General features: G+C 38.2%; 1 protein-coding gene across 3 annotated transcripts in view; it reads left to right on the top strand.

Annotated features, from left to right (window-relative positions):
* ZFAND3 (zinc finger AN1-type containing 3) overlaps positions 1 to 20751 on the top strand; it is a 141885-nt gene that overhangs the window by 90621 nt on the left and 30513 nt on the right. For 2 of the 3 annotated variants that reach the window (XM_061470930.1, XM_061470932.1), the window contains exons 4-5: positions 4850 to 5029; positions 14920 to 14985. In XM_061470930.1, the coding sequence (XP_061326914.1) occupies positions 4850 to 5029; positions 14920 to 14985 (246 nt within the window). The remainder of the gene's footprint in view (positions 1 to 4849; positions 5030 to 14919; positions 14986 to 20751) is intronic. The other variant, XM_061470931.1, reaches the window with a different exon arrangement.

The raw sequence follows: 20751 nt of genomic DNA, 5'->3' as shown, positions 1-20751 counted from the left end.
CTTGAGGTAATGGGTGAAATCCATCATATTGGGTAGATGGGCTCTTTCTGATTGCTTCCTATAACCTGGTAAGAATAACCAGAGAAATATGCTAGTTCTAGTCCTGTGCAGAAGACATGATTTCATGTAGCACCTCTGGTTTTATGGGTTAGAATCAGAAGCTGTAAACACAGTGGCTTTCATTATAATGTTATTTTATGAATAAAAATGAACAGAAGATTGCCTTGCAAAAGAACTTGGCTTTGGAAGTCTGGAAACAAATCAGGCTTCTTGCCTGCCTTTTAGTGTAAACTCTTAATTCATTGTATACCTAGAATATGAAATTTTCTATTGTGTCTATACATTCACATTGTCATTGTTTAGTTTACAAAGAAATCCTAAGCGACGAAAGAAAAACAACACACTTCGTATTAGCATGTAGTGCATGACAGCCATGCTTGAGATTTTCTGCTCCTGCTCACCTGGTTGAGATGCTGGGCGCAGCTCCAAAACTCAACAAAACAAAAGACTGGCAGCTTCTCTACTATAAAGTAATAGTTTATTGTATGTACTTCCTGCATTTTATTGACAGATCTTTCCTTCTGTTATTCCCCCATGCAGGAAATTTACACATCTAATTTTGGTGCTGGTTTTGCCTTGTAACTAGCACCAGAATATCAAAAATGAAAACAACCACCACAACCACAAAAAAACACCAAAACTGAAGGCAGTGAGGAAAAGGAGAGGGTGTTGAGAAGAAAAAGAAAACATACTTCCTAACAAATGGAGAAAGTTTGTTTCCAGTAAACCTGGGTACCAGTTGAAGTTCCTATAAAAAGTTACAATGCTGAGTTTCATTAGCTAGAGAAGACAAACATGGATTTGGTGGATTTACAGTTAGCTATTGTGCATTTTGGCACAAATTTTACCAGCATAGTGAAAGTCTTAATAAAAATAATAATAATTAAAAGAAGTGTTTTGCATGCATTTCTTGATAAATCGAAACTTCTGGAAATGGTGATAAATACCTTGCCAACTCTTGTTCTGTTTTTTTTTCTCATTGAGGCTATTAGGAGAGGTCATTGTTCTGTCACCAGAATTACATTCTGATTTTAATCAGAATAAAGCCACCCCTTCAGAACATGCCAAGGTCCTGTCTGTATTGTGTGTGTGTGTTTTTGTTTTGCTTTATTAAGAGTTAAAGCATAACTGGGTTTCTTAAGCCCCGGCTCTCCTGTAATTGTTGCCAGCTTTTATTGTGCTGGGGTGGGGGGGAGATCAAATGGATCTGCAAGTTATTTGTGTTAACGAGAGTCCTCATTAGCAAAAGCCAAATGCCATCCACCAATATGCAGAGGAAATATAATACAGTTGATCCAGTATATCATTGGATCTGTTTTTGTCCTAGGTGAATACTGGACCATGAATTATGAAGCAGTGTTTTAGAAATCTGTTGATAATTTAGGTCAAGTTTGTTATAAAAACTATGTTTATATATATAGGTCCTGTATTGCTGTTGACACCACATTATGGAGGCAACTGTTAGTAATTTGCTGTAGTGTAAGTAAGTAGTATAACCGGTTATAGTTAATATGTCTCTGGTGCTTGAGGTAAGTAGTTGTCGTGGTTTAAACCCAGTCAGGTAATTCGTTCGCTCACTTCCCTCCCTTTCTTGCCCTCCCACTGCTCTCGGAGGGACGGAGAGGAGAATCAAAAGAATGCAACTCCCACGGGTTGAGATAAGAACAGTTTAGTAACTAAGGTATAACACAAATCACTACTGCTACCACCAATGATAATAATGATAAAGGAAATAACAAGGGAAGAGAATACAACACCTCACCACCCGCTGACCGATAACTCGCCCCCCAAGCCCGACCAAGCTCCGACCGATACCTCCTCCAACCCTGCAGTCTCCCAGCCCTTCCGGCTAACTCCCAGTTACATCCCTGGGCATGACGTGCTGTGGTATGGAATACCTCTTTGGTCAGTTTGGGTCAGGTGTCCTGTCTCTGCTTCCTCCCGGCTTCCCCTCCTCCCTGGCAGAGCATGAGGCTCACAAAGTCCTTGGCCAAACCAAAACATCCTTGTTATCAGCTCTGTTCCTGAGCTGAAAGTCAAAACACTGCACTGCACCAGCTACCAAGAAGGAGAAAAAATGACTGCTACTGCTGAACCCAGGACAGTAGTCTAAACACTTCCCTCAAGTACTTAAGTCTGCAGTGAAAAAGTGGTTAAAAAGTGAGATCCGGGGGATGTTCTCAGGTTCCACACAACTGAGCAGACTATGACTTTTGTGAAAGTTAATTGATTTGTAGTCTAAGTAAAAGCAAGTTCTGACCACAAGGTCCTGGATTCATGAATGCAAATGGCATTTAACTGCCTTGGTGGATGTTGCTGCTATGTGATGGCTCTGAAGTGTTTCACTAGTAATCATGTTGGGAAATGCTGTCGCTGAATGACCGTTTTTGGCATGCTGCCTTTGAAGTTGGAGAATTTATCAATTTATTTAGGTTGCAAAAGTGAACAGTTTTTCACAAGAAAACGAAAACCCAGCCCTCTTTGGTCAACGTGCTCTTAAACTTGCAGCTTTGGGACACACAGTGTAGTACTGGTACTTACCATAGTGTTGTGAAAGGACTGTCAGGACTTTAATTATATAGGCCACTTTGTAAAAATGTTTTACATTTCCCTGTAAATGCCCTTTGGCATATACAGAGACTGGAGTGAGGAAGTGCAGCCTGAGTAAAGTATTTGCAGCTATCCCAGCTGGCTGAGAATTTTGAACTGTGCTGATTTTTAATGGATTTCATAGTATCTGTTGCTGTTCTGTAACTCTCCACTTTCTTTCTAATGCATTCTGTAGATTGCTCGCAGTGTATAATATTGAGCATAACCATTATATTTGCTCTGCTCCTTGAAGATGGAGTTGCTTCAACTTGCAATATGTGCGCACAGCACAGCTGTTCTGTGCACTGCCTTGAATGCAATCTTATGTAAAACCACTTAAAATCTTTTTAGCCACCTTTTATTAGCAAGCAACCTGCACAATTGTAATTTGTATTCTGTACTGGTTGTTTATAGACTGCTAGAGACTGATGGTTCCCAAAATGCCTCCAGTTGTGAGCTGCCCTTCTGTCAGGACTGTGGCCTTGGTATGGGCATGAAGAGTTGGGTGGAGGATATCTAATGGGATGGTGGCTCCAGTTATAATCGCTGTGGCTGGTGCAGAATCCCAAGTGGTTGAAGCTTTCTTGGTTGCACAAACGTAGTAGTAATATCCAGTAGCCCAGCTTGGTTGAAACTTTGTTGATAACTAGTGAGTCCTGAGTAGGACATCTTCCTGTGTCCGGTAACTCACCCGTGACAAAAAGCATCGTACCAGCTCTTCAGCACTGTGTTGTGGAGCTGGATTATTTCCTGTTGCTGCCACCTTCCTTCTCCTCCTGGCTTTGAGGTTGTTCCTCTTCAAGCTTCTGGTGACTGCTGACTCTTCACAGCAAAAGTTACAGCTTAATTTCTCTGGCAAATAACTTAAATCCTTAATCAACTTTTAGGAACAGTGCTTCCAATCTCAGTCATATTGATCATCCATGTTTCTAACATGTCATTATCTGTAAATATTTATGGATTCCTCTGTTTTCCTCCCTGTCATGACATAATAATGAGCAACCGAATACTCATTTATGTATGTGTTTGTGTAATGGTTAAATTCTGACTTTGTATGCCACTTTTAGGGGGAAAAAAGTGTTTAGGAACACGAAGAGGTGATGATGTCTTTCATCTTCATCTGTCATTTTAAAAGGAAGAGGTGCCTTTGCATTGTGAGAGTAACTGGACGTTAAGCAGACCAAAATCCACTTGGCTGGGATGGGTGTTCCCGGGGGGCATCCAGCGACAGAGCTGTGCCAGACTGAAATCAGTAGTGTAGCTGGTAGGAACTGAGACTAACGCTGTAGCAATCAGGTATCAGGACTGTTTGTTTGGGAAAAAAGCCCTCAAGGGATGATTTGCATTTAAAGAGTATGTTCCCTCAAACCTGAGTCTGCTTTGGAGGCAAGATAAGCCTGAGGAGGGCAGCTGTCAGGGCTGTGGAATTTGGACTGCTGGTGCAGTTTAGAGACCTAGTGCGAGTTGGCACTTGCTGGAAAAAAAAAACTTTGAAATCAGATCATTTGTAAATAGTTCTAATGTATTGTAGTGATTTACTTCCCATGTTTAATTCCATGGTCATAGATCAATAAGCAGCTTTGAATGCCAGTGTTGGGGTAAGTGACAAAAAGAAGAAGGGAGAACACCACCACCAAACACCCACCAAACATGGGATACAAAGGCAAACCCCTCACCAGCTCCCCCATGCCAACCCAGAACCATAGCTGTCTGCTGTGCCAAAACTGTTACTGGTGTTGTTTTATATAACAGGAAGGAGAAGGATTGTGTTAAGAGAAGCGTAACATTTCCTTACACACGTATTTCATGCCTTAGTTCTTTCCTCGTTGGATGTTTGCTCCTTTATGTATGTGTTTTGTGTGAACTGTTTTTAAAATGATGCCATGTGCTGTATACTGATGTATGCAGTGGCAAGCTTTGGATGTTCTTGAATGGCTGGGGAAACAAGACCTCTGTGTAGTTCTGAAAACATGTATTGTTCTTCAAGAACAAATAAGTTTTTACAGCTATTTTAAATTTGAAGACTGCTTAAACTTGAAGACTGCTCTTTGTGTTGTATGAGATATACGAATGGTCACAATGATGATACCTCTGGCAGTATTTTGTGATTATTTTTGTTATGCTGGGCTGTTTTTTTGCAATAAAGTTGGATGGTGAGATTGAGCAAGTGGGATGATGTATGAAATCTTGGTTTTGACAGATTTCCAGAAGAAACAGCCGGACGATGACTCTACTCCCAGCACAAGCAACAGCCAGTCAGATTTGTTCTCTGGAGAAACAAACAGTGACAACAGCAATACCTCTCTAACCATGCAGGCCGCTAACTCCAACCAGCAACTTTTGACAGAACTGAATGTAACTTCACCGAGCAAAGAGGAATGTAAGTGCATGACTCCTGAGTGACAGCAAAGGAGACATGAACATTTTACCTTGTCCTCAGGCTTATGTTTCACTGACTCCCTTTGGAAGTCAATGACCTGTCTTCTGGGGCAAGGGGAAGGGTTGGATGTTACTCACAACTTAGACATTCATGGCTTTAACCAAAGAACAAACTAAAAGGTGTTATGGGATTTTCTAACTGACCTTATAGCTGTTTGAACTGCAGTATACAATTTCATTATGATTTGAGGCACTCTCATATTGAGAAACTCCTTCATACATTGCCAGTAAATAAATACATATATTGTAGGATAAACACCAGTATCTTGTGAAATTTGACTTTAAAACCTTATGGTTTTAAACTACTGCAGTTGCACAAAGCACTGGCTGTAATGTGTATTTGTCCACACTGCTGTTAGGTTGTTTGCATAAAACTTGAGTTTCATGTGGCAGTCCGTCTCTCCTTTCATGACCCATCTTTCTTCTTTATTGAACTGTCAGGCAAAAATTCTCCCTGAAGGTAAGATGAGATACCAAAGATTAGCAAAACACAGTGAGATAAAGTTGTAATTTAGATTATTCTAAACCAGTGTGTAAATTCATTCAGTATCTAATGTACTGAGTTTTAAAATTTGCATTCTATAACTTAAGCTTAAATGTGTAATTTATAGTTTGATTTTCCTCCAGCTGTGGCTTTAGTTTAGAAGGTGCTCTATGGAGACAGTCCCTCTCGAGCTGAGTTTACTTTACAGCATGGCTGATAAATACACATTGCAAGAAAAACAGGCTTTTATTTTGTTAGGAAATTTGAGAGAACTACTCCAGTTCCTCAACATTGAGGCAACTGCTGGAAGTAACAAAGCTGACAAAGCACTAGGACTGAAAAATCTTTGATATACTATACTTGCATTAACTATCTGCATAAATAGTTTTGCCAAGTTGCTGAGGTATTTATTCTCTTTTCAGGTATGTAGATTTGCATATGTTTTTTTACTCTTGCAGATTGGCTGTGGACAAATCACAGATTGTCATTTTGGGGATTGTGGCAGTTTATGAGACTAAGGAAAATAATATTTTTGTTACTGTTTTCTATCTGCATGTGAGAATATTGTCAGAAATATAGCAAGGTTCAAACGTGACTGTTCTGATACCAGCTCGTGTAATAAGAGTAAATTTGCCGTGTAACTTTTGTCTCTCCTTCGCATACACAGTTGCTGCTGACCGCCCATCATCTCTTCCTTCTGTCCAGTGCTTCTCCTGGGGAATCCTGTAGTTTGCTGTAAAAACAAGGCTTTAAAACAACCGTCCTAGAAAATTCAGCAAAAACTCATGCTTCAGCAACACATTTGGGCCTCCACAGGGCAGGGGGCTTCAGCACCTCTGCTGGCTTATTAGCCAGGATAGACTTTTTGGTGTTACAGGGTGCTTCTCCAGTGCCTGTGGGTCAGGTTTTCTGAAAGATTGTTCAGTTAGAAATTCAGTTGTGTTACAACGAAGTGTTTCTGTTGTGGCTAAGAAGGACTTGGGTGTAAGTGGGAAGGTGATTACTGGGATGGGAAAGAAATTGAATAGTGTCCTTCATCCTGAATTGTTGCAAGATTATGAACATACACTGAAGGTGATGGATAATAGGCAGCACAGCCTGCAGAGCATTTGAAAATATTACCTATAAAAAAATTTCTTTATGACCTCCTGCTGGGGTGATTTTAAGTAAAATACAGTGAAGAGATTTATTTACAGCTTGAGCTCTCTGTCTTCACTCACATCCCCACTACCTCTTTAATGAAGCTTAATATCATTTATCGGAAATAATTGTACACAGATGGAGCTTTTCTGATAGATAATGGCCTTAGCATGGAAGGTTCTTTCCAGTAGTGAAGAATACCCAAACTTCAAATGTCTTTTTGATTTTAATTTGAGGGTGTCTTTTTCTGTGCAATATTTATTTATTATGCAGCAAGTTCTATAAAGCATGCACTGTTCTTATTGCAGCTGTGTTCCTCAAAGATTAATAATATGCAGTGCCATGCAATAATGTACAGCTGTGTGCTGTTCTGAATGGAACTGTGGTAATTCACCAGTAATCAATGTATGGGATCATTATGGTAATCCCTATGAAGGCGTGGAAAGAATGGAGTACTCGGGAAGGATTCTCGGGGTGCATTCCACTCCCCTCTCTTCTCTCTAAAGCTTTTGAGAACAGTCTCATGTCAAAGATTTTGCTATAGTACTGGAGTCCATAGGGTGCACAGACTGGACAGAATTGCAGCAAGTCATTTAAGCAATTCACAAATTCCATTCATGTTCCGATAACTGAATAGAACCATAGAAATCTTATGTGGTAAGATTCATATTCTGTGTCAAAGAAAGTGAGGGGACTTTTTGTACTTGTTTTTAAGCAGCCATTTCCTTTTTTAACACACAGGGGGTGATATAAGAGAAAAGTTCCTTGGATTGAATTTTGCAGGAGTTCAGTTCAACAATATGCAAGTATTTCTGCCTGATTTTGTTACTGTTTTGATTTTCTGAGACAGTTGAATTTGCATTCCCAAGTGTCTTATATACCCAACCAGGTTGTAGTGACTTTCCATCTCCTGCCACCCTCAATTACGAGCAGTCATCTACCCCAGTGGCTGCCTTACTGATTAGCATCTCGTCCCCTAGTAGACGAATTACCTAGCTGGAGGTAATTCTTAGTCTTAGAATCAACAAAAATGTGTTAAATATTTATGCCCAGAGACAGTGATGGAAGCTTCAGGACTTACAGACTTATTTTTTTTCCTCCTTCACGTATGTTTTCTTTTTATGAAGTATTATCTATCATCAATTAAAAAAAAAAAAAAAAGCTGTTGTAGTTTGGGGGGAGGGGGAATGTTCTATGATTTAGTTTTTCTATTTTTTCTTTCCTGCCCCACGTATACTTCTTAGTTGCCTTTTACTATCCAGAACCTTCAGTTCTCATCAGTTGCAGTAAGTTTTCTGAAATAAACTTTTGTATAGAAGGTGTATATTGGTACTGCCATAGCCTTACAAAGTCTAGATTTGCATGAATTTTAATGATCTGTTTCTTAACTAATGGTTAAATCTGTCTAACTCTTGTTTTTCAGATGCTTTATGTGCAGATAAGTTTCTCTGTTCAAGTTCTTGGATAGTTTTCCTCTACTCTAATTTTTCCCTTCCCTCACTTCCTGTCCATGGTCCTAATGGTAGTTAATTTCAGTGTCAGTCAGCATATGAGCTGGTTGTTCTGCCAAAGTTTTCCTTTTGTTATTGGGTGGGCATGGTATTTGTTGATTTTTAAGAGGCAGGAAAAAGGGATTTGACAGTGGCCCTCACTTCTTCCTCTCTTTACCTTCAGCCACCAGCAGTCTTACAAAAAAATTAACTTATTAAGGAAGGTTTTATGCATTTTGGTAAAGAAAAGGTCACACTGCATATAGAATAATTTTGCATAGTTTCAGGCCTTCATTGCTTTCCTTAGGGCTGTCACATTATTTTTCTGTCACTATATAAATAGACCTCAAGCTAACACTGTGCAGGTTTAAAACTAACTGTGGTGTTATGTGACAGGAGAAATGTCAATGAGAACGACTCTGACTCTGGCATCTGGCTCAGATTTGGTATTTCAGTAGTTCTTAGCTTCAGTTGACAAGATTTTATTTTAATTATGTGCTTAACACTTCCTGGCCTCCTTGAATTAGCAAGAACCACAATTGAAAAAGGACAAAACGAGTACCTGGCATTTCCAGAACAGTTAAATGCATTTCCACATTGAAGTTATTATGAAAAGGTGCACAGAAATCTGAGATACTGCTGTAAATGTCAAAAAATGCACTAGAGATTTCAGCCCAGGTCACTGACCATACCTAACGGCTGTGTGTGCTGAATTTTAAATGACCAAATATGAATTTTCAGGCCTTAATTTCTGTAACTTTTGACTAGCTGTTGTATACCCTCCACAACTTGAACTGTTGCATGTCAAGCTGTGTTTAAAACACCATCAGTTTATTTCAAACATTTAGGCTTGTAAGAATCTCAAGTTTGAAAATGTTTTGAAATAGTTTGTTTTATTAAGCATTTGCATGTGCTACAAGCGCTGAAATACCCCCAGTTATGAAGTTATGTTGGTGAAGTTACTATGTGTACATAAGGAGTGTATCTCTGCCTCAGCTGTAGTACCAGGCTTTTGTAAAAGGTGTCTGGCAGAAAAGTGAGTGATTATTTTTCTACTGCACTTAATGAATGCTTATACTCTGAATTTCTTGGCTCGTTGAAGCATGACTGTGTAAAAAGCCAAATAAGCCTATAGTAGTAGAAAAGTAATGATATCTTTTTCTGTCTTTGGAATAAAAAAGTATTTTTTTTTAACATAACCTTACAAAAAATGAATAAGCAAAGTGCATCCTTTCTTTTCTTTCTTTTTTGTTGAATGGCCTTCTCTTTGACACTGTGCAAAAGGTTTTGTACTGATATTTAATAACTTCACAGTTTTTGCGTTTTGCCTGGATTTGTCAGCAGAGTCAGATGGCAGCTTCCCTGAGTATGCCCTGAAAATACTTCAGATTTTGAATTATTACTGTGGTATCCTTAATTGTGTTTTGTGGCTTTGAAGTAAGGATATTGATCTTTCAAATGATAGTTGCTCTTGGATGCTATCCATTGTATACTTCACTAAATGCCCTGGCCTAGAGAATTCAGTTGCTTATTGCAGTAGGAGTCAGTTTTGTACATCCTTTTTTTTTTTTTTCCCCTCTCTTGTTCTCTCTCTTTCTCCTTTTTTACTCTTTTTTTTTTCTTTTTTCTTCTCCTTTTTTGTCTTTTTTTCCTTTTTTCTTTCTCCTAATTCTGACTATAGGGAACTCTCATATAGAGTATGCGCCTGGCTGGTTTTTAGTATTACAGGCATCTTTGGGTTCCTGTGCCACAGAATAAGAACTAGCTATTTTCTCAGGCTTTTACTTTTATTAAGTTAGATAGTAGCAAAAGGTGGTTTATATCTTGAGGGATTTATTTTTAATTTCTTTCAGTCTTGTTTTCATTAGTTGCTATGTACAAATAGCCTTTTGTTACTCTTTTTAATGTTAACAGCAAGTCAGGCTTTCATTTGGATTATTATCAAACCTGGATTTCTCGTGAATATTTATCACAAAATATGTATTTTTCTTAGTATTGATGCAAACACTTTTTCTCTTGCAATTTGCGGGAATACTTTCAAATATAAAACCATATTGTGGGCTGTGGGCTGTTTGAGTCATCTTTTGAGAAATGCCACTAGAATTAGGTGGCAGTACAGAACATACAGGTAGATTGAACAAAACAGTGTCTAGTAGACTTGTCACCTTTGTCATCTTTTATGGCATGAGGCTCTCTCTGTAAATTTCAGTCTAATTCCTACAGACCCAGTTTCATTTAAAGAACATTTCTGGCTCCCACAACATCTTAAAAAAAGATCTGCACATAGATTTATGAAATGAACACTTCTTTCCACGTCTGTGGCATGATAATTTTGAAACATAATGAAGACCAGAGGAGTGGTATCGCTGTTGATTGTTCCCTCTGATTTATAGTCACTTCACACTGCAGAGTAGACAGTGTATCCTGGAGTCCCATTTATTAAAGTGAAAGGACCCTATGGAACAGGAAACAGAAACACAGTCACGTAATAAAAATGTGGGTTAGAGCTGCAGAGCTATCAAGGTTACAGAAAAATGATTTATAAAAATATAATTTAACTGCCGATTTCAAAAGCACATTTTTTAAACTTTGACTTACACCTATAAAGTACGAAAGTGCCGTCTCTGTTTTACAAATGAGGAAACTGAGGAAGAGCAGGTAACAGAGTGAGACAACAGCAGAGAAAAAAGGGGAATCTGATTCCTGTTTCCATTTACTTTGCTACAGTTGTTAAGCCTACTAGCCATTCAGTAGCAGCAAAGCAGTCCAGGTTTCGCTTAGTTCTCCAAAAGCTACATGTAAATAAATCCACAAAAGTAAATAATGGCAGGTTTGTGAGATGAGATTTTTAAAAGTATGTGTTTGCATGTGACGTAATCCTCTTATCTGTTTAGTAGTGACATCACTTAAATTATAATGCAGCTTACCCATTTTGCAGCAAATAAGCAGTTTGCAAGTGCTGTGAAGTTCTTTTGCCTTTTTCTTTCCTTAAAGAAAGTATATTCTGTTTGTGCAGGCTGAATTTAGAGATTTATGTTCCCATTTGTTTAGGTATTGGTGTTTGAAATCAATGACTGTCTTCAAACTCAATTATGTAGATTAATTAGGTTATGTCTCTACCTATTCAGGAAATGCACAACTAGATTACTGGTTTGGACAGTTTTCCAAAGGTGGGTTCTTCCATGCATTGAAATAGCCATGAAGTTCTCCTTGTCTTGGCTACACTGCTGAAGTCCAAAGAAATTCAGCTCTTTCTTACTACCCTTTTCTGGCCCATTGCATGCAGAGAGTTGGTGTGCTTTTTCTGGGAGGGAACCATCACAGTACCAAAAGCTCAAAACTGGTATTCAGGCATGCTTGTGTTACTGTGATCAAGTGTCACTGAGCTTCAGGCTCCCTCACTCATTTTTTCCATTTTTTTCTTTATCTGACTTAGAGGGTTTGTGCTCATCTACAAGCTTGGTTGCACTCCATTCTGCATCTCATCCACTGCTCAGTAAGCACTTCCAAATGCTGTTCTAATACACCTCACACCTGTGCTCTGGGTTCATACTTAGCACTTCCTTGAACAGCAGGAGCAGGGGGGAGTTTACCCTGGTATTTCACTTTTTCCTGCACAGTTCTGACTGAGTAGCGTCACTTTACGTTACCAAGACTTCAGAAGAAGAAATGAAAAGTTACCCTGCCTCAGGATATGTCCTACGGGGCAGGTGGTACTTGCTAATTGTTACTGACTTTCAGGAAGGGAGGGCAGACAATGCAGAAAGGCATTCTAAATTTCAGTTTAAACATAGAGAAATTATAATAGCCTATAATAGTAACAATATTAACATTATATAGAAATATAAGTAATATGTAAAATTCTACTACTTTAGAGATTTAGCAGAGGAACTGGTTTGAACCTGTTTTTCCAAATTTTAGAGTACAGTTAACAGAAAGCCCCAGAAAGCTAGGGATATCAAAAGCCAAAACCGTAGCAGCTGCAAGACCTTTTGTTTTAATATATGATAATGTTCTAGTTAAAAGATCTTTTTTGGCCTTCATTAATTCTGTGTTTGAATTTGCAAACTCAGCAATTCTCACAGTTGTAATTTCTTCAGTAGCTTTCAGTGGTTTTGCATTTTTAATCTTCTCTTGGGATTACATTATTGCTGGGCAGTGGCAGCTTTTGTTTGGAAGAGGAGTTGCAAATGCCAGAAACCTTACAATGGAAAAAAATAGCAGAAGCTATTGCTTAATATGTTAATTGGATATAGAGTAGAAAGGTATCTTTATTCTTCCATTTTAATCTCTTGTTTGTGCTGCGAAAAAACAGCAGTCTGCAGCCCCATGGGTTATGTTAGGAGTTAGACATGTATGGCCTTTCACTGTATTCTGAAATGTTTTATGTACCACAGTTAAATTTGGAACACTTATTTTTGGGGGGAATGAAGGTGCAGATATATCCTGAATCATCTAAATTATAAGCCTACCTTTGTGTACAGCCAAGAAGGACTTGTGTTCTACTGTTACGTTGCTTCCCTCTTTTTTTCATACAGATTTTTTTTTCAAAGCAATGAGAAATATACTGCCCTGTTTAAAATAATACAGAGAAAATGCCAAAAGATTCAACGTAGTGCCTTCCATGTAGAATTGTACAGTCAAGCCCATACAACCTACTGTTGAATTATGCATGGCATTTTTAATGGTAGAACAGAAACAGTAGCAGAAGGAAGGAGATGCTGCCTTCGCTGGTTATTGGGCACTGGTGTATGTGCATGCAAGTCCCAAGATATTTTTTGTTGAAACTCTGGTGCTGTGCTATGCAAATCAAAGCTATATGAAAGTAATATCTAATGAGGAAAACCAAATAAAAGAAAAACTCTGACATAGGGAAGTGCAGAATATGTACCAATTTATTGTGCTTTAGAGAGTGAGAAATAAATGTCTTGTATATACTTGGATGCTGAAAATATCAGCTAGTGTAAACATTTACTGTACAGTAATTGCAAAGATTAGTGTTGATAGCCCACAGCGATGATGTCTGTCAGTGTCTAGTCAGTGAAAACCAAGATAATGTAACTACAGTTGTATAGGAAAAGCAGCTGCATCTTCAGAGGTAGCTGTGGTCTGAAGTCAATTCACTGAATTTCCATACACTGTTGTGTATTTTTTGATATAGTCTATATTCTGTTGTATAATTTGTTTACTTAAATTCTGTATTGAAATACTCTATACTCAGTCTTTGAAAGTCGAGACTGACTTAACAGAGTTGCTGTGTAATTGTTGAATATCCAAAACTTTTCAACATGGTTCTGTTGCAGTATTGATTTTGTTCCCAAGTGCACCAAACCCTAGATTAGGCATTTTCTGAGCCTTTTACTATAGTATTATTAACATAAATCAAAATGCTTTCATTTTTTTATATTCTAGCCTAGAAAAAGATATATGTATGTTGCTAAAGGGACTTTTTGGAGAACAGAAAACTTGGGGAAGTTTACCAGTCCTTCACTGAGATCTTTGGTCCCAAGAGCATTTCATTGAAATCAAATGCACTGAAATAATTTCCTCACTTTTTTCCTTCTGAATTTCAGAAGTGTCTTTACCTTTTTTGTAGTGTTACAGTGCTGTGAGTTTTATAGGGTAGACAGCTACCCAAGACCTGACATTTAATGAAAAAATAGAAATGGGATCAAAACTTGAAGGGGAGCATCTTGGAGAGAAGCAAAAAGAAACAGTTCAGTACAGGCCAGACTTCAAAATACTTGAAAAGAAAAAAAAAAACAAGAAACCAGGATTGCCAGAGCCCCAGTGCTGCTTTCCAGATACGTGAGGGATGAAAAAAGAATTAAGGAAAAAAGTATTTTTCGGGCCATGAAGACTTGCATCGTATTGCCAGCATAGTGTTACTGTATCACCAGCAGTCCAGTGCAAGCTTGATTATTGGTATTTCGGTAGGCAAACTCTACTAGATCTAACTTAATTTCAGGCTCTCTGGCATCATCCAATTTGTAATATCCAATTATCAAATGTGTTATAAATATGTTATTACCACTGGTCATGCTACTTGAGATTTGTCTTGTCTTCCCTATATGGGGTTTATTTTTTACTGCAAGTCACTGAATACGCTCAATTGGTCGTTGTTTTAACGAGATCTCTGGAGCACTCTTCAACAATGATGCATATTAAGAAAAAAGCCAAAAAGCAAACAGATACCAGAGGAGTGAGCAAGAGTCCAGAGTTCAACAAAAAAACTTAAACACAGAATGTTTGCATATTCTTGTGCCACAGTTGGAAAACATAATGAGAATAAGCTAGGAGGCAAAGCCGGTATCTCACTGGAGTCAATGACAAGGTTGCTGTTGACATCAGGGAAGTGATCGCTTTGTCCCTTGCAATACTTGTTAGTTACATGGATTTCTACCTTTGTTCTGGCAGAAACAGTGACTTTGTCAAGGCTGGAAAAATTGCTATTTACAGTATTTTCCTAAAACTGCCTCTTGAAATATTTATGAAGTATAATGTAACTTGTCTTTTTGTCCCAACTTATCATCTAGTTTTTCAGACATATTTGGACTTGGCTGTGAAAGAAATACTGAGAGTAATAGACTACTTCCATATGTGCTTTTCAAAGACAAGTGCTCCTCAGCGTTTTATATTCCTAAGTTTAATTTTGACATGGTTGTAAATATGAAATGTAGGTGGTATTTTGAGACATATGATCTTCTCTGATTCCAGGTGGGCCATGCACAAGTACAGCTCATGCCTCGTTAACCACACCAACCAAAAGATCTTGCAACTCAGGTACGTGTTTTGTGGGGTCAAGGAGTTAGATTTTGTGTGAGATGTAGCTGTATGATTGTAAATAGTCAACTATATCTGATGAATGCCAAGTGAAATAGGAATATTGTCACTTTGCTGTCAGAAATGTATCTATAAAAGGATTTGTATGTCACATAGTTAATCTCAAAGTTCTGTTAAACGTAATTCCATAAATACATGATTTCTGTTAAATTTTGTAAACATAAGACATAAAGGAGTAATTGGTCTGATCTAACTCTAACGATTGTGATCTGGAAATCCCTCTTTTAAGTGCAGAGTATTGAGTAGAAAACTGATCGAAGATGTAGTATAGACAGCTGATGTTTGCATTGAGACTAAATTTTACCTGCTTTGGGTCCTTTCAGTAACTTTATTTCTACAGGATATAGATGGATAATCTCTCACAGAGCTACTGTTAGTAGTGACACGTTAGGTCATTGTCAAGCTGAAGTTGCTGCTTCTGCAGGAGATGAAGAATCATGTGAGCTCTCATTCAGGCAGGCAGCCAAGTTATCCACATTGGCTCAGATATTTTTCAGACTTGGTTTTGCATGATTTAAGGAGAGCTCATATGGTCCTTTCCACCAGCACCACTATGGGAAGCCATAATCTCCTGTGGAGTGGTAGTAGCAGGCATCTAGGTAGTAGCAGGCATCTAGGCATCTAGCAGTCTGTGTTTCCAAAATAATTTTGCCTGTATTTATGTAACAACTGAGCTGTGTTGAATATGCAGAAGGGAAGAATTACCTTAATTTCCCCCAATGTTTTTTGCATTATTTACTCAGTGATCTGCATATTTTGTTTGTAGTCCCTTACACTAATAAACCTGTACCAGGAGTTAGGGTTTTTTTCTCCAGGGTTTGAATTTTCAGCAAACTTTAGTTTTTAAAATAAATTACCATGTTTTCCAAGTCTGCATGTGGGAATCTGGATATATATGGGAATTGACAAGAAAACATTGACTGTAAAATATTGCCCAGAAATGGTGTGACATCTTAAGGCACATGCACCAGGCTGCTTAGGTGAATATTTGTTGCGGTTTAACCACAAATAAAACATAACTCCACACTAACTACTGTGAAGAAAATTAACTATTCAGCCAAAACCAGCAAGTTCTTTCACACTACATTCACTTCAGCTTATTGTCCCTTCCTAGGAAGCTGTGTAAGCAATAGTTGTCAATACTACACATTACATATAAGCCTCTTTTCTGTAAGTATTCTGCATTTCTTCTGCTTGGAAGAGCTTTGAAGGCAGAATGTTTGGGTGGAATTCATCTGTGCAATTCTGCCTCCCTCTTCAAGCATGGCTTTTTTTTTTTTCCCCTGAAGTCTACCATATATCAGTATTTGAGACAGAAAATTAGAAATTTGACCTACTTATCTTGTAGGCAGGTTCCCATCAGGAGGGTATTAAGAAGACATAAACCTTTTGTATTTTATTAGCATTAATGTAACCATTGAAGAAAGATCAGAACAATAAATCTGTCAAGACACAGGAAAAGTTCTCATACCAAAAAAGAGTTTTTACCTCATGCACTTGTCAGCTTGCATGCTGGAGGAGATGTTCAGATAAAGAATTGTATTATGACACCAAATAGCGGGGTTTTTCCTCCTCCTGTTCGCCAGAATCATCGCTGTGGTAAAAAGTATTTCTGTTCCAAAGTGTGCCCATAGGACAAAGATTGTAATGAAAGGAGTTAATAAAGCCTAGCGATCATTAGCTTGGATGATGCCTCAAAGGTTTTTGAGAGCCAGCAGTCTGAAGATTTTGTCAGAAAAAGAGATGGGGCTGTGTGGCCAGTGCAAGCTTCTTTGGCATTTTGATTTGTTTCTTAATGGTCAGGTAATGTTGATAGCAGATACTGTGAGGCTTACTCTAGTCAGTCGGGCATCCAGATCCCATTCATATTGGGTGCCCATGTCAGGAAAGCGCAGTACTACGTGGCATATTAGTCTTCTATTTCTGCTCTACAACTTTAATGATGATTTAATACACAGTTCAAAGCCGGGTTTTAAAGCATCCTCATGTGGCTTAAAGAAATCTGGAAAAAAAAATCAGTGGAACCGTGTGAGTGCGCTCGGTTAATTTTTTATTGTGCAGTAGAGAAGGTAGTAGAAATGGGCAGATAAAATGCAGTAATGATACAGGCAATTCATACATTATGTCCATAAAGTTGGTAAGGTTTTAAGTACTTTCTCAGTAGCAGTTCATGAGAAACGTGCATCTTAAATATTTTGTATAGTTATATGTGCAGATGGCTGGCATTTAATGAGGGTATCTGTCCTGAATCAGTGTGGTAGTATTTATATTGTACAAGATTACAGTATCTGTCTCCTTGCTCTGTCATTTTCTAGTTTAAAATTTGAGTCTAGAAGATGCAAATAATTCTTGCACTGCTTGAGCAAAGCAGTTAAGCAGGCTTGGGGTCCTCTTCGAAGTTTTGAGTTTATTGATGTTCTCACATTAATGTGTGTGCTTGATTGTAGCACTGCCATAAATCTGAATGCTTTGAGGCTGAACCCGTACAATTGAGAGGACAGCCTTTTAGGAGTTTCAGAAAGGGCAGGTTGTGGAAATAGAAGTACACAAGTTCAGCCAAAGCCAAACCCAAGAAGTCACTACTTTTGTGTGATCATTTTTTATCAGTCTTTGTGTTGAAAGAGGACAAAAGAACCTGGTACACCACTAATTAGATTTTACTTTTTTTTAATTGTTTTCAAGTGTTAAGCTCCTAGCCAAAAATACACAAAATAATAGTGAAAGAAGTTTGTAACATTAAAACAGCTTTGAGGTTTGGTTTTCGTTGGTGTTACAGGGGACTTTTAAGGTGTTCTTTAGCATTTGACTTCTGCAGGTCACTGTGTTAGAATTCCACCCTTCTTCGAGCTCTCTCACTGACAAGGAAGTAATGATAGAACAGCCTTCGAGCAGCACAGTAAATCACCCAGCCCTGGCAATAATAGTGCCCATTAGGGGCACTCTTATTTTTTCTTCTTCCCCCCCCCCCCCCCCCCCCCCCGCTCAGTTTCCACCTGTACTAATAGAACAGCACATCAAGCAAGGCTGTAAATAAAAGTTATAACCTAATAGGTGGGCACTGAACTGGAACAGACAGGAGCTGAAGCATGGAAGCCTTATTACTGCTTATCAGCAATTATAAACAGGATAAAGTGTCTGGGACTTGCCCTGATGCAGCAAGAGCTAATAGAGGCTGGGAGATGACACCGTACCATGATCAGATGATGTATGTTGATGGGTTTTTACTATCTCATCTTCTTGCCTGTTTCTGTGATGTGGTGGATTATCTGTTCTGTGCTTCCATAGCTATCTGGATGAATGGATTGGCTTTCTTTCCTGCTCAGAGGAGCTTGAGCACATATACCTCAGTTTGATTATTTTTATACATATCCTTTGCATTAGTTGCCAGTACTGGTTATCTAAAAGCCTTTTCAAAGTCTTACAATTATTGTAGATTAAAATCCTCCTAATGTTAAGGATCATAATAGTCTGATCTATAAACAAATTTAAGGACTTGCTGCGATTTTGGATTTATTTTCCCTATCACCTTGTTCAACTTCACAAAATCACCCTCATTCATTACACATAGTGGATATGGTCACCTGAACTCTTTTACACTAGAAGCTTCCCATGTGTTTTAGACTAAATGTGTAATAACCAGTGTGGTTGGAGGTTTGAGGTCAATATATCAAAAAGTTTGTTAAAAGTCATCTATAGCCATGATGATCCTTGCCTCTGAGTTATAAAAAGTCAAGCTGTTCCTGGGAAGGTTTTTAAGAGCTTGTTAGCACACAATAATTGGTAATATCCACAAAAAAAAAAGACTTTCTTGATCTTTTATCTGTCACAGTCTAGCACATTACTGTGCTAGACATCTAAATCACCTCTTCACTAAGCTACAGAGAAAAAGAAATGCCTTGAAATTTAGCCTATCCTTGCTTTAATCTAAAGAGAAGTTTTGCAAGCATCTTCTTAGTTCATACATTGATCACTCCTGCTGTTTACTTCTGAAGAGAATTTTCTTCTGGATCGTGGAAAAAGTACAACATTTGGAAATGAAAAGGAGTGCAGCAGCATGAGAGCATGTGCAAACAGTGACTCCTGTCCTTGTCTATTCAGTACAGCCAGGGTAAAATAAATAGATTATTTTTTCTATCATCCTATGATATTAGCACAGGAATTACTTATATCTGTCAGTGTTAAAGTACTCTAAACTGAGATGAATGGAAACTAATCCTTTTCATAATTGATATTCTTTGAAATAAGTTTTCACAGTTACTGGTCCTAAGGTGTTCCTTTCTTTTGCATTGTTCATGAAGTGAGGAAGCTAAGCAAAGGGACAAAAAGTGTAATGTGGCTGTGGAAGCCCTGTTTCACACGCTGTATAGATGAATTGGAAATACTTGTTTTGAAGATGTTTATAAACCATGCTAGTAAGTCCAACTTGAGAATAACTCCTTTTTCTAATCAGGCTGTTGAAGTTATTTGCAGAAGGATTGCTGGCCTCAGGAAATAAAACACAATTGCTTTTATGGAATAGGATAAATAAATGAACATGATAACTTACAAGCTTATTAATATTTCCCATTTTATAATATTGTATTCCCCAAAATTGTACCAACTCAGATAAATTCTTCACTTGCTGTAAGCACTGCTCAGCAATAACTAAAACATCAGTGCGTTTATTATTCCCGTTCTAAATCCAAAACACAGCACTCTCCTAGCTACTAGGAAGAAAATTATCCCAGCTGAAACTAGAACAGTGCCTTGTGTAGAAAGCAGGATTCAGTGTGTGCCTGTGTAAAAGGCAGAAATGTGCACAAATTTCAGTAGGCGTTGGTTATACAGGGGTACATACGTTATGAGAAACAAGCTTTTCCTCCCTTGTGAGGAAGAAAAAACTGAACAACCCAGTACAATAGTAGTTTTCAAGTCCTACATGCTAATAGAGAATATTCTCCCGGTACTTAAAACTGTTACTCCTACTACTTTTATTTATCCTCTTAAATCACCCAAACTCATCTTTTATCCTTTATGCTGTTTGGGCATGCTTTTGAACCTTCTTTTTTCATAACTTCACCAGATAACCTGCTCAAGACTTTTTTTTATTACATGTAAGTTCATTCTTCAGCTTCATTTGTCTTTATCTCTTTTTGCTGCTCCTGACTCAAATTTTTCATCTATTTTCCTTTCCATATCCCAAATCCCGTTATGAAAAAGACCACATTCAAAGTAGAACAACTTTGAGGAAAACGTGCTTACGTCAAAGGGACAGGAGGATCTCTTGACAGGAGTTCACATTGTATTGTAAGCCAGTAGGAAAGTTATTTTGAATGTCAAATTAAAGGTAGTACCAGATGAGAGGAGAATAGTAGGATTAGCTGTGTTGGGAAGAGTATAGCTGGCAGATCAAGGGAAGAGATTTTTTTCCTCTCTAGCTGGCACTGGAATAGGGCTGGACCAGGCCTCCAGCAAACCAATCCAGCTTTCATGTTTACTCTGTATCAAGGAGGATGCTGGATTAGGTAACCCCCCAGAAGTCCCTTCCAACCTAATTCTTTCAATGACACCAACAGAAAACAGATACAGTCTGAGTGATTGAAGGTATTTACTCTAACCTCAATAGCATTCATAGCACTTGGTGGGAGCTGAGGCAGGTATGGTCTAGAAGTACAGGTGAGTGTTTAATTCCTTGAGCATTGCAGAGAGGAGCCAGGAGAGAGGCTC

The sequence above is a fragment of the Pezoporus flaviventris genome, unplaced genomic scaffold (genome assembly GCF_033815535.1).
Source record: "Pezoporus flaviventris isolate CSIRO_AGI_PZ_B2104156 unplaced genomic scaffold, CSIRO_AGI_Pfla_v1 ptg000066l, whole genome shotgun sequence".
Taxonomy (NCBI): Eukaryota; Metazoa; Chordata; class Aves; order Psittaciformes; family Psittacidae; genus Pezoporus; species Pezoporus flaviventris.
This window is presented reverse-complemented; position numbering and strand designations above follow the sequence as displayed.